At 46.5% G+C, this 13,282-nt stretch overlaps 1 protein-coding gene and 1 long non-coding RNA gene across 6 annotated transcripts in view; one reads left to right on the top strand and one right to left on the bottom strand.

Moving 5' to 3' along the window:
* CTPS2 (CTP synthase 2) overlaps positions 1 to 13,282 on the bottom strand; it is a 300,027-nt gene that overhangs the window by 83,242 nt on the left and 203,503 nt on the right. For all 5 annotated transcript variants that reach the window (XM_068270769.1, XM_068270771.1, XM_068270768.1 and 2 more), the window contains one exon: positions 4,082 to 4,178. In XM_068270769.1, the coding sequence (XP_068126870.1) occupies positions 4,082 to 4,178 (97 nt within the window). The remainder of the gene's footprint in view (positions 1 to 4,081; positions 4,179 to 13,282) is intronic.
* Positions 1 to 13,282, top strand: part of LOC137547316 (uncharacterized) — a 92,233-nt gene that overhangs the window by 7,948 nt on the left and 71,003 nt on the right. The window contains exon 2 of the long non-coding RNA XR_011026561.1: positions 12,054 to 12,099. This is a non-coding gene — a long non-coding RNA (uncharacterized lncRNA). The remainder of the gene's footprint in view (positions 1 to 12,053; positions 12,100 to 13,282) is intronic.

Genomic DNA, 13,282 nt, shown 5'->3' with positions numbered 1-13,282 from the left:
CTTGAGATGGGGGGGGGGAGGGGGGGATGAGAAAAAAAAATTATACATACCTGGGGCTTCCGCCAGCCCCCTCCAGACTGACCGCTCCCTCCTCGTCCTCTTGCGCCTGGGGCATATTGCGCCACCGCGCGCTCCCCCGTCCCCGGGAGCGCTTGGAACGATCCTTGCCACGGGAGCACAACAGGGGAACGCACGTGGACAGACTGAGCCTTGCGCCAACTGGCCCTGACTGAAGGATTTTCTGGGGCGAATTGTGATTCAGGTGGCGCAGGAGCACGGCGAGGGAGTGATCAGCCTGGAGGGGGCTGGAGGAAGCCCCATGTATGTATAATCTTTTTCTCTCACCGTCTCAGGTACACTTTAAAGCAGACCGCATTGCAGACAAGGAAAACCAATATAGTTGATTTGAACCTAAGTGTGTGTCTTTAAGGCTCGTACACACGGATGACTTACGTTGTAAAGTAATCAGGTGTGTGTACAGAGGCCTCCGACTGGTCGATCAACGTGGCCAAGCGACGGCCAACCCCTTTTATGCACGTCTCTCCCCCGCGTGACGTCACCTACACATCGCTCCATTTGCTTTGTCAGCTACACAGCTAACTACGCATCTGTACAGGCCAGCTAAGCGATCTTGCTAAAGGGGATCGGGTCTTAAGCCCCGTCTACACCATAAGAGATTGCAGCGATCCGGCGGCTCGATTAGCCGCCGGATCGCCTGTTCCGCGTGCCCGCCGCGTCCCCACTCGTCGCGCATGCGATTCCCCGCTCGTCCCCGCCGGCGCCGCTTATCTTCCGCTCGATTCCCTGCCATTTTCCCCTCGCGGGGAGCGAGCAGGGAATCGGCGGTGCGGAGATCCGTCCTGTCGGATCTTATCAATCGAGCCACATCAGCGGCTCGATTGATAAGGAGCATCGCGGCAGCATCGGTGAAAGGTGTGTACACATCTGCAGAGAGATTAGCCTGTCTAATTAGGCCTTATCAGCAAGTGTAAATCAGGGCTGTCAGGTGTCCTGAGCTGTGCCCTTGTTCTGTGCTGATATGGCAACACAGGAGATTAACCTTTTCTCTGCTCCCAGGATACCAGGAAGTTAACACTACAAGGTTTATGTAAGATTTTTGTAAGTTGTAACAAAGAAAGGTTTTTCCTTAACCACTTAACGACTGCCTAACGCCGATAGGCGTCGGCAGGTCGAAGTGGTATTTCCATGGAAACGGAGGGTGTCTCCATGTCAGTTCACGGAGGGTGTCTCCGTGAACAGCCTGCGAGCCTCCGATCGCAGGCTAAATATAAACACGCGGGGTAGAAATCCCCTCTGTTTTCATCCATACGGCGCTGCTGCGCAGCAGCACCGTAAAGGAGATCGGCGATCCCCGGCCTCTGATTGGCCGGGGATCGCTGCCGTCTGATAGGCTAAAGCCTATTAGAGGCGGTGAAGGACGGATCTCCGTTCTGTGCCGCCCAGATCCAGAGCGAGGGAAGGAGGAATATCGCTGTGGAGGGGGGCTTTGAGGAGCCCCCCCGCTCGGCCACACAGAGAGGCGGCGATCAGACCCCCCAGCAGGACATCCCCCTAGTGGGGAAAAAAAGTGGGGGAAGTCTGATCACCCTGCCTAAATCACGATCTGTGCTGCGGGCTGGAGAGCCCACGCAGCACAGCTCAAACAAAAATCCCCTGGTCCTTAACTACCTGCGGACCGGCGTAGTTGAAATCTACGGCGGGCAGGGGGCGCTGCGGTTCTGACCTGATGTAAACTCTACGTCCCATTCACCGCGCACCCCAGCCCGTCCTTGCCGCACTGTCCGCTCTGTCTCCGCCTCAATCAGCTGCCCTGCCGCCTCTATGACGGCAGAGCACTGTGAGCCGGGCAGGAGCCGTTTTCATTGGCTCCTGGCCGTGTCTTTCATGTAAGCCGTTCCCATTGGCTTACATGGAGTGACAGGGTCAGGAGCCAATGAAAGCGGCTCCTGACCGGTGCACAGCGCTCTGCCGTCATAGCGACAGCAGAGAGAGCATCCTGCGGCGGGGACAGAGCGACGTGACTGGCAGGAGCGGCGGAATTTAGCAGCGATTTGTCGGGAAGCAGCGGTTTACTGTTCCAGCACCATCTGGTCCTTAAAGCAGTATCGTCACCATAAAAATCAAATTTCAACAGCAACTGGTCTGAGTGTATTAAGTGATAAAGATGCTAATCCTGCATTCAAAACTTTTTCTGCTGTTATGATTTGGAGTTATCACATACTTAATGAACACTGGCCCTTTAGTAGTCGTGCCAAAGAATTGCATGCTGGGGGTTCTTTTTATCTATAATCTATTCCTCTTCCCTTTATTTCCCTTCCAGCTCCTTATCTGAAACCTAATCCCGTAATCACTTGTGTTTACAAGCAAGGCTGAGGTGACTCAGCGATTGGAGGAGACAAGAAAAAAAGTAAGGGGCAGAAATGACATCACGAGTTAGCCTTAACTGTGGGCAAAAGACATGGCCCCCACCAGGAACAGAATTCTCGGAATTTACTATATTACATTCACTGAAATCAAAACGTGGACAGTATAATACATGTGTTATGTAAGTAGGTCAAGTATTTATCTACTTATATATGTGTTTTTTTTCCCTGGCATAGTATGGCTGATCCTACTGCTTTAAGGAGGCAGATGGTGCTGGTACTCAAGTGGTTAAGTGAACCAGAGATGAAAATAAACAAATGAGGCAAACAATTGGATATGTCCTACTCCTAAAAATGACTCTTTTAGATATCTCAAGGTTTCATTTTATGTATAAACATTTACAAAGCAGATGTAATGGTTCATAGTCTCTGCTCAATTGCAGTGACTCAAGATTCCCAGAGTGAAAATACATGAACGATTGAGCTTTTTATCTTTCCCCCTCACAGTAAAAAGCCCAGATATCTGCTTAGGAAAGGGTTTTATAGCTGTAATTTGTTATCAGTGAGTGAGTCCTGAATGGAGAAAAACTGTCAGTTTCATATCTAATTATCAAATCTTTCAGGCAGGGAAAAAGAAAAGGAGCACACATAAGTGTCTGTATGCTTGCCACTGTATATACACATGTCTATCTCACCATGTCACATGTCATCTCTGGTATACTTCAAGGCCGGTTTTACACATTTCTTTGCGCTGCGGTGTGATGCGTTGCTCCTGTAGCACCCCACTACGGGGGTACCTTTGCGTAGATTGTTTGCGATTATCACATGCTGTTACCGCCATGGACTCGATTGAGCATGATGTCCTGAGATTTCCCAGCATGTCCGATTTATACATGTGAGAGATAATTCTTCATCTTTTGTTTTACAGGTGAAACTCGAAAAATTAGAATAATGTGCAAAAGTCCATTTATTTCAGTCATTCAACTTAAAAGGTGAAACTAATATATGAAATAGGAGCTCTTTGCAGGTGTTTTGCATGAATTAGCTGATTAGAGTCGGACACTTTGAGCCTAGAATATGGAACCTTTTCACAGTATTCTAATGGTCTGAGATTTTGATTTTGGGGTTCTCATAAGCTGTAAGCCATAATCATCAAAATTATAACAACGGCTTGAAATATTTCACCTTGTATGTAATGAGTCCATTCCATATATTAGTTTCACCTTTTAAGCTGAATTACTGAAATACATGGACTTTTGCCCAATATTATAATTTTTCAAGTTTCACCTGTAAATAACTATTGCACTGTGCAATTTAAAAAGTATCAAAAAGTAGGTGAAAAAGTACTGTCAAAATTATTCAATTACATTTTCTTGCTTGCTGGTGGTTTAAAAGGCATCCTATTGGTAAGGTGTGAAAATTTCACCTTGGCGATAACTCAAGAGAAAAAGTGAATTGCATATGGGCCCATGTGAGAAAATGTGGTGGTCTTCAGATATGAGAAGGATCTAAAACGTTTTTTTTGGGCATCATGCTCCTATCTGGAACATTATTAGTGGTGGACAAGCTATAGTTAGCAAGCTCAGAACTACTAGTTAACACGAAGCATTTTATGTAATCGAATACCAAAACCAGTAAGTAATATCCAACCAGCAATGCTCTACATTGTCGAGACTTTTACATTTGGAAAAACTTACTTAGGAGGGAACTGGAAGTTGTAAAGACGGTCTTTCTTTTTCCTAGTCGCATTGTGCCACCCATGTCACCAGGATTGTGTTCAGGCATATCAATTACCTAAAAAGAAGCAAAAAAACCCCATTTATTTGCTGCCTCTACAGCACATATAATTGTTCTATGGTTTCTTTCTGTTTTACTCAGAGGTAGTTCTCAAACTGTACGCTGGAGATTTTACTGCTAGGTCTTTGTACACACCAGGTGGTGTTCAGCAACATGACCAACACAATTCAATGCATTGATTTGTTTCTAGGTGAGAAAACGCTTACCCTAACCTTCACTGCACAAAACAAAAATATGGAATAAAAACTAGTTTCATGGTGAACGGACAACATACACTGAGTAGCCAAAAATTAGAGACACCCTCTAATAACAAATTGGTCCACCTTTAGCTCTGATTGCAACTGATTTCCTTCTTGGCATGGACTCAACAAGATGCCGATACTGTTGTTGAGGAATGTTGGCCCATGCTGACATAATGGCAGCTCTAAGTTGGGTCAGATTGGATGGTGGCGTTTCCAAGTGATCTTTTGACTTTGTCCTACAAATGCACAATAGAACTGAGGTCAGGGGACTGAGGTGGCCATGGAAGCAGGATAAATTCTGATTGATGTTCCTCAAACCAATTTGTGACAAATCGAGCACAGTGGCAAGGGCCCACAACAGGTGTCTTTTCCTATTTTTTCTTTGATACCAAAGGCACTCTTGATGATCTTCTGCTGCTAAAGCCCATCCTTTGTAAAGTCCATCTTGTGCATTGGGATATGCTTATTGATGCACCTGTATTTAATTCTGCTGAAATTTGTTGTGTTGTTGCCCTTCTGGTGCTGCGGACTATGTGTGCAACTTGCCTTTCACCTCTCTCATTCACCAGCCGTTTTCAACCAGAATAGTCCTGATCGCTTAAAGATGTTTGTCTCAATTTCGACACTAAACACCCAAGGTACTTTTGGGCCTAATTAATTGAAGATCTTAAAAGAGTCATCGTTTCAGAGATGCCAGCACCAGCCCTCATCGCAATGGCGATTATGTGTGTGTGTGTGTGTGGGGGGGGGGTTGAAAATAAAAATGTACACTTACCTACGGCTTCTACCAGCCCCCTGCAGCCGTAATGTCCCACGTGTCCTCCAACGATCCTCCGTTCCCCGCCACTGGTCTTGGTCTAATTACGATTGTAATAAGACTGCGGCTGTGCGTCATCGTGAGCTTACTGCGCAGGCGCAGTACAAGAAAACTTCAAAGTGTGCCTGCGCATTAAGCTCCCGATGACGCGCACGGGAGCAAGCCCTACTCATCTTGTAAGACGAATATCATACTGGGACCGGCGGCGGGGAACGGGTGATCATAGGAGGACGGCACGGGACATGACAGCTGCAGAGGGCCAGTAGAAGCCCTAGGTAAGTGTCCGTTTTTATTTTCAAAACCCCCACAGAACCCCTTTAACTTCTGTTATAACTACGTCATCTGAAGCTGAGCATTCCTTATATAAGCAACTCTGCTTTGTTACGTCACTCTACGACACTGCTGGACTGGTTTACTTTCAAACAAGGGGTGTTTCTAATTTTTGGGACCACTCGGGTATATTTCAAAACTACTCAATAGAAATGTATTTATCGTGTAGTTGTGCAAGTTTTTTTTTTAGGTCTTTATTCAGTTCCAGGAAAGTGAAGTATTTATCGTCACAATTTCTTGCAGATATTAGATAAACATTTCTCTTTTGTCACCACTCTCACCTCTTCAGTATGTGGAGTATGTTTAAAATCTCTGCAGAACACTAACTAGAAAGCAACAGGGTTGCCGCTCTACTTCAAACACGGTAAAGAGATCCGTGAGGTATTTGTGAAAGCTACGTCTCCCTCCAGAATTCCTTTGGTGGTCTTGTAGTCTACGTCTCATTCTTGTCACATCTTAAGCTCCACGAGGATTAAACATGGCTCCAGCCACGTATACCGTAAAGGCCTCAGATCACAGCTCTGTATTATTCTGCCTGAACCATACTGGCACGCTGTACCACGTTTATGGATGACTTGTCAATTAAAAGAAAACCCTGGATGCTTCTACTCTTTGCTAAAGACGACCTGACATCCAGTGGGATTTATGGCATGTATTAAAAGGGGAAAACACTTGTTTCTTCATGAATAAACCAACTGAGACTCTCGACTAACTCTCTGTACACATCTAATGTCAGAATGCCAATTTATTTACTTTTCCACTTTCTCGGATACTGTGGGGATGTTAAGTGCCATCTGCTTCAGGTAGCATCCAATTAATGTTTCCTTTCTGGAATCCGTTTGAACATTTGGACTTAGCTTACGGTTTAGCAAACAAAAAACGATTTTATTTTTAAAGTGGTAATACTGTCTACTCAAGCTTCATCTACGGTCTAAAGCATTAAACACAGCCTAAAATGAAAAGCTAAAATCAACTAAAACTAGTTTTCAAGGTACTCTCCTTTATTTGCTCACTAATTACTCACTAATTAGGCATTTATAGGGAAGGGTTGGGAATCGGTGCCGGGTACTGCATAGTAAAATATTGGTAATTTAAATTACCAATATTTTACTGTTAGCAGCTCCGGATTTATGTCAGCCTGGCCACCATTTTCTCTCCTGTGGTCATTGTTATTTCCATTGTGGAACATTAGACAAGGCGAGAAGGTAACAGGTCAGTCGATGCTCTTTTCATCTTACATGGATAATTTTGAACACTGGGTAGCTGGTGACTAGGATGAAAGGAGACCACATTAGTATTTGACATGGACTGGTTCTTTCATCTGTTGCGTCAGTTTCACGTAGTGGACCAACATTGGTCAGAAAAGCTAAAAGATCTGCAGGTAGAGCAGTTGTGAAGGAGGTAAATGTGATGTTTGCAGTTGCTTCCTGGAGTCAAAGCACAGGTGTCGAACTCCAGGCCTGGAGGGCCAGATCCTTGCCAGTGTTTAGGATGGACTGAGAAAGAGAGGAATGTGTTCTACCTGATAGACCACACCTTTCCTGATTCAGACCCGTCAATTAATTTGAGCTGGGCCAAAAACGTGTGAGGACCTCGGCCGTCGAAGGAGCGGTATGACATCACTGGTTCAAAGGGAGTCTATAGTGAGAGTATTACAGATTCCAGTTCCACTTTAAAGTGAATGTTAAGCTAAAAAACAAACAAACCAACAAACCAGAAACAGATACTCATCTATGGTGAGGGAAGGCTCTGGGCCCTATAGAGCCTTTTCTGCTCCTCTTATGCTAGGCATAGACGGTTCGTTTTTTATTTATCAATTGAGCCGCTGATGGCTCGATTGATAATATCCGACAGTTTCGATGACCTGCCGGATAGATTCCCCGCTCAATCCCCGTGGGCGGACAATAGCGGGAAATCGAGCGGCTGATTAGGAATGCCCGCGGGGACGAGCGGGAATCGATCCGAGTGCACGGCATCAAGCCGCTGGCTCGATACCGGCTCATAAATGCACCGTGTATTCCAGGCATCAGGGCCCTTTCACACTAGAGGGCGTTTTAATGCCACGGCCATAGTTGGCGTTTTCCAAGGTAAAATAAAAGTCCATAGACTTTCATTTTACCTTTCACACTTAACGATGCGTTTTGGATCGTTGCGTTTTGAAGCTCCCAGGAGCTTTTTTAGGGCTGACCGCGGCGTTTCTCATTGCAATTGAAAGTAATGTGTTGGCGTTAAAACGCCTTCAAAACGCCTGCAGCTAAAACGCAGCATTTTAGCCTTTTTCCACTGCCCGTAGTGTGAAAGAGCCCTTATGGTCCTCGTTGCAGCGCTGTCACCCCTGTTAGCAGTATCCGACCGATCAGCCGAATACTGCTCTCTGCCACCAAGGGAGGCTTCGGAAGTCTTCAGGAGCCTGAGTGCTCCGTCCTGCGCATGCCCGAACACGCTCTTTCGCACGCCTACGCATGCGCAGTACATAGCTGCCAGTCTTCGGGAGTACTCAGGTTCCCGAAGACTTCTGAAGCCTCCCGAAGCGGGGGTTTCAAAAGGGGGTGACAGCACTGGAACGCAGGGACCGTGAGAGGAACGGGGAGGCTCTATAGGACACAGAGCCTTCCCTCTTCATAGGTGAGTATCTGGTTTTGTTTTTGTTTTTTTAGCTTCACATTAGCTTTAAAAATCAGTTCCATCAAAAGTTCGAGGCCTCTTCTGAGGCCTCTTCAACATGTTCTGATACATGACGGCTTGAGAACTAGAGAAGGGACAAAAAAGGCCATGGGACCAGCTTTTCTCCAGTAACCTGAGATTGTTTACTTTTTATATCTTTTTTATTCATTTTTCATGTCAGACATTACCAGTAGAAGAAGTCAGAGTCAGACCAAGATGGCGCTGGACTAAGCAGCCGCGGCACACAGGGCTCCGGCCCTTCCTCCTCCTTTCTGCCTAACTGGCATCTGTTTTCACCTGGGTCCCCCCCTCGATTGCAGACCTCGTGTTCCAGTCTGCACGAGTCCGGTCCATCGGTGCCCACGCCGTTCCTGTTTCCAGAACCAGCAGACAAGACCATGCGGACACCACCATCTCACGGCCTGGACAAAGACGCCGCTTCGCTCTCAGCTGATCGAGCCGACGCAATCAGCTGACCTAAGACGCTCCGTGTTGATGGAGGCTGCAGCAGGAGAAACCAGGACGTCGCACGGAGGAGACCACAGCTGTTTCCCTGCCGCTGCACACAGTGGCCTGAAGCCGCCGCCGCCATGGAGACCAGGACGTCGCAAGGAGGGAACCCACATCTGTTCCCCCACCGCTCACAGCCAGTGGAACCAGGTCGCCGCACAGAGGGAAGCCACAGCTGGTCCCCCGCTGCTGCTCCCAGCCTCTCACTGCACATGGGACAGCCATGGCAGGGGAGGATGCGGGACACAGGAGAAGACACGCGGAGACTGTTCTGCCAGCTGATCGAGCGATCAGCTGTTCAAGCTGTCTCATCACCACCGCCTGGACTGTTCCTGCTCCCGCTGCTGCGTGCATCAGCCACTCTAACCGCGGAACAGACGAGGCCTCTTCCATCGCCGCCTGCCTGCCAGATCGCGTGATCGGGAGGATGGAGACCTGCAGGATCCCACGTGGGGCAGCTACAACTTGGGGGCAACCACACGCTGCCTAAGACATGCGGCTGATCCACTGTCGTGATCCGTGGACCCAGAGGCTGCTGGATCTACACCACTCTTCCGGCTTCTCCACTGCTGCCGACTGGGCCTGCAGGCACCCTCGGAGCACACCACCGCTGGTCAGGTCAGTGCACTCTCCTGGCCTTCCTCTCCACTGCCTAATTCAGGCCACTGCTGTGTCCCCAGAGGAGTCAGTCCACCACCATCTCTCTGGCCCCTGGGAAAGCCATCCCATCGTCTGCCGAACTGGCGGGGTCCTCCAGCTCGCTCCAGCTTCCATCATCGTAGGGCTGCACTTAAAGTTACCATCCCTCCTCAGCAGCTATACACCGACACAAAGCAGCTGTACACAGGGACAAAGACAATGCCAGACCAGCAGACACGGTCCCATCGCAGTTGAAGACCAGACAAGTCGAGTCACTAACCAGACAGGTCACACCACAACCCCAGGGGCTTTTTCGTTCCACTTCACTATTCTACAGCTCCTCTCTTTCTTTCTCTATCTTTTTCTCTCTCTCTCTCTCTCTCTTCCCAAGGATAGACCAGGGGCATCTGATTCAAAGTATCGCTGCAGAAGCGTTTTGAGTGCCTTGGACGGCAGCGGATGTCCCCCCTGGTCCTTTCTCCTGGGTTCATTCTTTTACGGGTCCTCTACCTATGCCTCGCTCTGTCTCTATTGATGCATTGTACCTACTGTATGTATCCACTGTATTTATGTATGCGCCATATGTATCTACTGTGTACCTTCTGTATGTTGACTGTTCAATTTCTGTACTGTACCACCACCGACCCTGTTGTGCCAAAACCAATTCCGGATACAACTCACGTTGTACTTGGCGAAATAAATGATTCTGATTCTGATTCAGAGGTCACACCACTGTCCTAACATATTAATCTTCACGCAGTGTTGTCCTTTCCTGGAACAATTACCCGACAGTACAGTGGCCACACAGTGGAATAGATCTCACTTGCCTGGAGTTACACAATGACATTAGGTGCTGAGTTTGTACATTTCTACCGAGGAAGCCAAATTATTTCATTTTCACTTATCTTCAACTATCGCAGCCAAAACTTCCATGTCTTTCTGTATTCAGCCTTACGTCTGAATATATACAAAGTGATATCAACCTTTTACGCAATTCACTGTGATATTCAATTTAGCTTCTTGCAAAATAAATTTTAACTTTTTTTAATAATTTTTGTAGCTCAGTATCTCCATAAAACGGGACTTCCAATGGGGAAAACTCAACCTGACATTTAAACATGAGCAAAACAATAGAGAATATCTTCTCTTGGATTCCTTGTACTATTATTGTACTAAGTACTCTGTTGTACTATTGCTCTTACTCCCCAGCAGAGGGTCTGACCCCACCCACTTCCTCTCTCTGCTGCTGAGGTATGGTTATTGCAGGGAAGGTGGCGAAGACATCGGTGGATTTGCACCAGGGGGAGGGACCGTTACGTTTAGGCATTGGTGGTGGTGGTGGGTCGGTAAGGGTTAGGCATTCATGTAAGGTTCACTAGGGTTAGGTATTGGTGGGGGAGTCGGTTAGGGAGGGGTAATGTGAGAATGGGATTAAGTTTAAAGTTAGTAAAATATCAGTAAAATAGACAGATATTCTACTATTGGAATTAGCACTGCCCAATAGTTGAATATCATAAATTTTACCAATATTCTACTAGCAGCTATTTCCAGCACGCTTTTTGCAGGTTAGCTGCACACGTAAGCTGATTTATAAAAATCCTAAAAAACCCTGAAACTTTACTTGGTTTTCCTTTTACAGAAGGTACTGAATGGGTTAAACTTTAGTGTTTACTCATTGTTAGCATTAGTTAGTTATTATGTATTTATATAGCACTGAAACCTTCTGCAGCACTTTATAGAGTACATAGTCATGTCACGGACTGTCCTCAGAGGAGCTCACACCCTAATCCTACCATAGTCATAGTCTAATGTCCTACCATATTAATATTTTGTATTTATATAGCACTGACATCTTCTGCAGCACTTTACAGAGTACATAGTCATGTCACTGACTGTCCTGCGAGAAGCTCACAATCTAATTCTACCATAGTCATAGTTTAATATCGAACCATGTTATTATTATGTATTTATATAGTACTGACACCGTCTGCAGTACTTTACAGACTTTACAACTATTTTAGTTCAATCCAGGCATTATTTAAAGTGGAACTGAACTCAAAACTTCCTCTCTGCTCTAAGACTGGCCACCGCATGATAACCTTTATGGGGAAAAAATGTCATTACAATTTACAGAAATCCTAAAAAAAAACCTGAAACTTTATCTTGGTTTCCCTTTTACAGAAGGTACTGAAAGGGTTAAGCTTTAGTGTTTACTCAGCAGAGCTCTCCTGAAGTCTATTCAAAGTTACTGATAAGAATGAATTAGACAGGTTTATCTGCCTAAACAAGCTTAGAACACAGTGAAGTGAATCTCTTCAGCACATAGTTATAGAATTAAGACTTTTCACTGTAAGCTGTGCAAGAATTCGGGTCTGCTTTTAACACAAGAAATACAAGTATGAGCTAAAGAAAGACATTAACTCTGTGGTCAGCAACATTTCCAAATTGCTACCTGGAGACTGAGAGTTATAAAGTACAAGAGGAAACGCAGTGAAGATAAGAAAGCACAATGTTCTCGGACATAAAAATAGCCTGCCGGCCGCCATTAGTTCCGAGCACAAATGTGTGGCGGATTACAGATACAAAAGCCAAAGGTTTCAAATTGTTACCATAACAGAAAGAGCAAAGCACTACAGCACAGGCATTCACATTTCTGACCATTTCTTTCAGATCTATAATAACGCTGCAGTGAAAATGGACATTGTTTAAAAGAAAGGTAGGTGAATTTTTACAGCCTTATTTCTTGCGTAGTCATTTTATTACATAGTTTTGTACGCTGGAAACACTGCTATATAAAACATGGAATCTACAGCTGGCCTCAGAGGCGTAACTACAAATCATCAAAAATGCAAGCGAGAGTGGGAGGCCGTTCCACGCTGCCCGACACTTCTTCCGAGGCTGTGTTGGTAAGAAACGGCTGTCAGGCTCTTTGTGCCCTTTAGCCTCTTTACTCCATTTTTTCTACTTTTGCGTTAACTACAAATCAGAGTTTATTGGAGCGCTATTTAAGTTTTAAGGGAACCAGAGAGGAATGGAGGGTGAAAAAAGAAAAAGGCTTTTATATTATACATACCTGGGGCTTCCTCCAGCCCCATACGCACGGATCGCTCCCACGTCGCCATCCTCCGCATCCTCTATCGCCGCTACCGGGTCCCGTCACTTCCGGCGGATGCGGCCAATTGTCCGCATGTCCCTCCATACCCGTACGCATGCGGCTGCGCAGTAGGCAGCCGCAAGCGTAAGTGTACGGAGGGAGCCTCTGTGATGCGGAGAATTGGCCGCGTCCGCCGGCCGACTGGCGGTAATGACGGGACCCAGTACCGGCTGATCCAGGCAGCAGAAGACGGCGGCGTGGGAGCGATACGTGCGTATGGGGCTGGAGGAAGCCCCAGGTATGTATAAAAGCTTTACTTTTCTCCTCTCTGGTTCTCTTTAATGAAACGCTCGTTAAACTATCAGAGCAGAGCGTAATTTAGCAGTGTTCGCTATGGCAGCTGTAGCAGCGCAGCTTAGTGATTCAACCCCATAGGGCTTGATTCACTAAGACAAATAGCATGCCTTATTTGAGTTAACACGCCTTATCAGAGTAGCATAGCGAGCGCTACAAACTTATGCCTGCTAATTGGCAATGACGAGAGCTCCACTCGTCCTGCCTTGAGCCCCTGCGGGATCGTAGCGCTCGCTATGCTACTCTGATAAGGCGTGTCAACTTTGATAAGGAGTGTTATCTCTGATAAGGCGTGTTAACTCAGATAAGGCATGCTATTTGTCTTAGCAAATCAAGCCCATATTGAGGAAAAGTAAGTCCAAGACTCAGAAACGTATCTGCTACACACTGCTGTCCAGGCCAGTCCTAGCCACAGTCTGTTCTGCTAGCCCATTCCACAGATCTGTCATCC

Source organism: Hyperolius riggenbachi, chromosome 2 (genome assembly GCF_040937935.1).
Source record: "Hyperolius riggenbachi isolate aHypRig1 chromosome 2, aHypRig1.pri, whole genome shotgun sequence".
In the NCBI taxonomy this organism is placed as follows: domain Eukaryota; kingdom Metazoa; phylum Chordata; class Amphibia; order Anura; family Hyperoliidae; genus Hyperolius; species Hyperolius riggenbachi.
The sequence above is the reverse complement of the archived record's forward strand: the minus strand, read 5'-3'. Positions and strand labels throughout refer to the sequence as shown.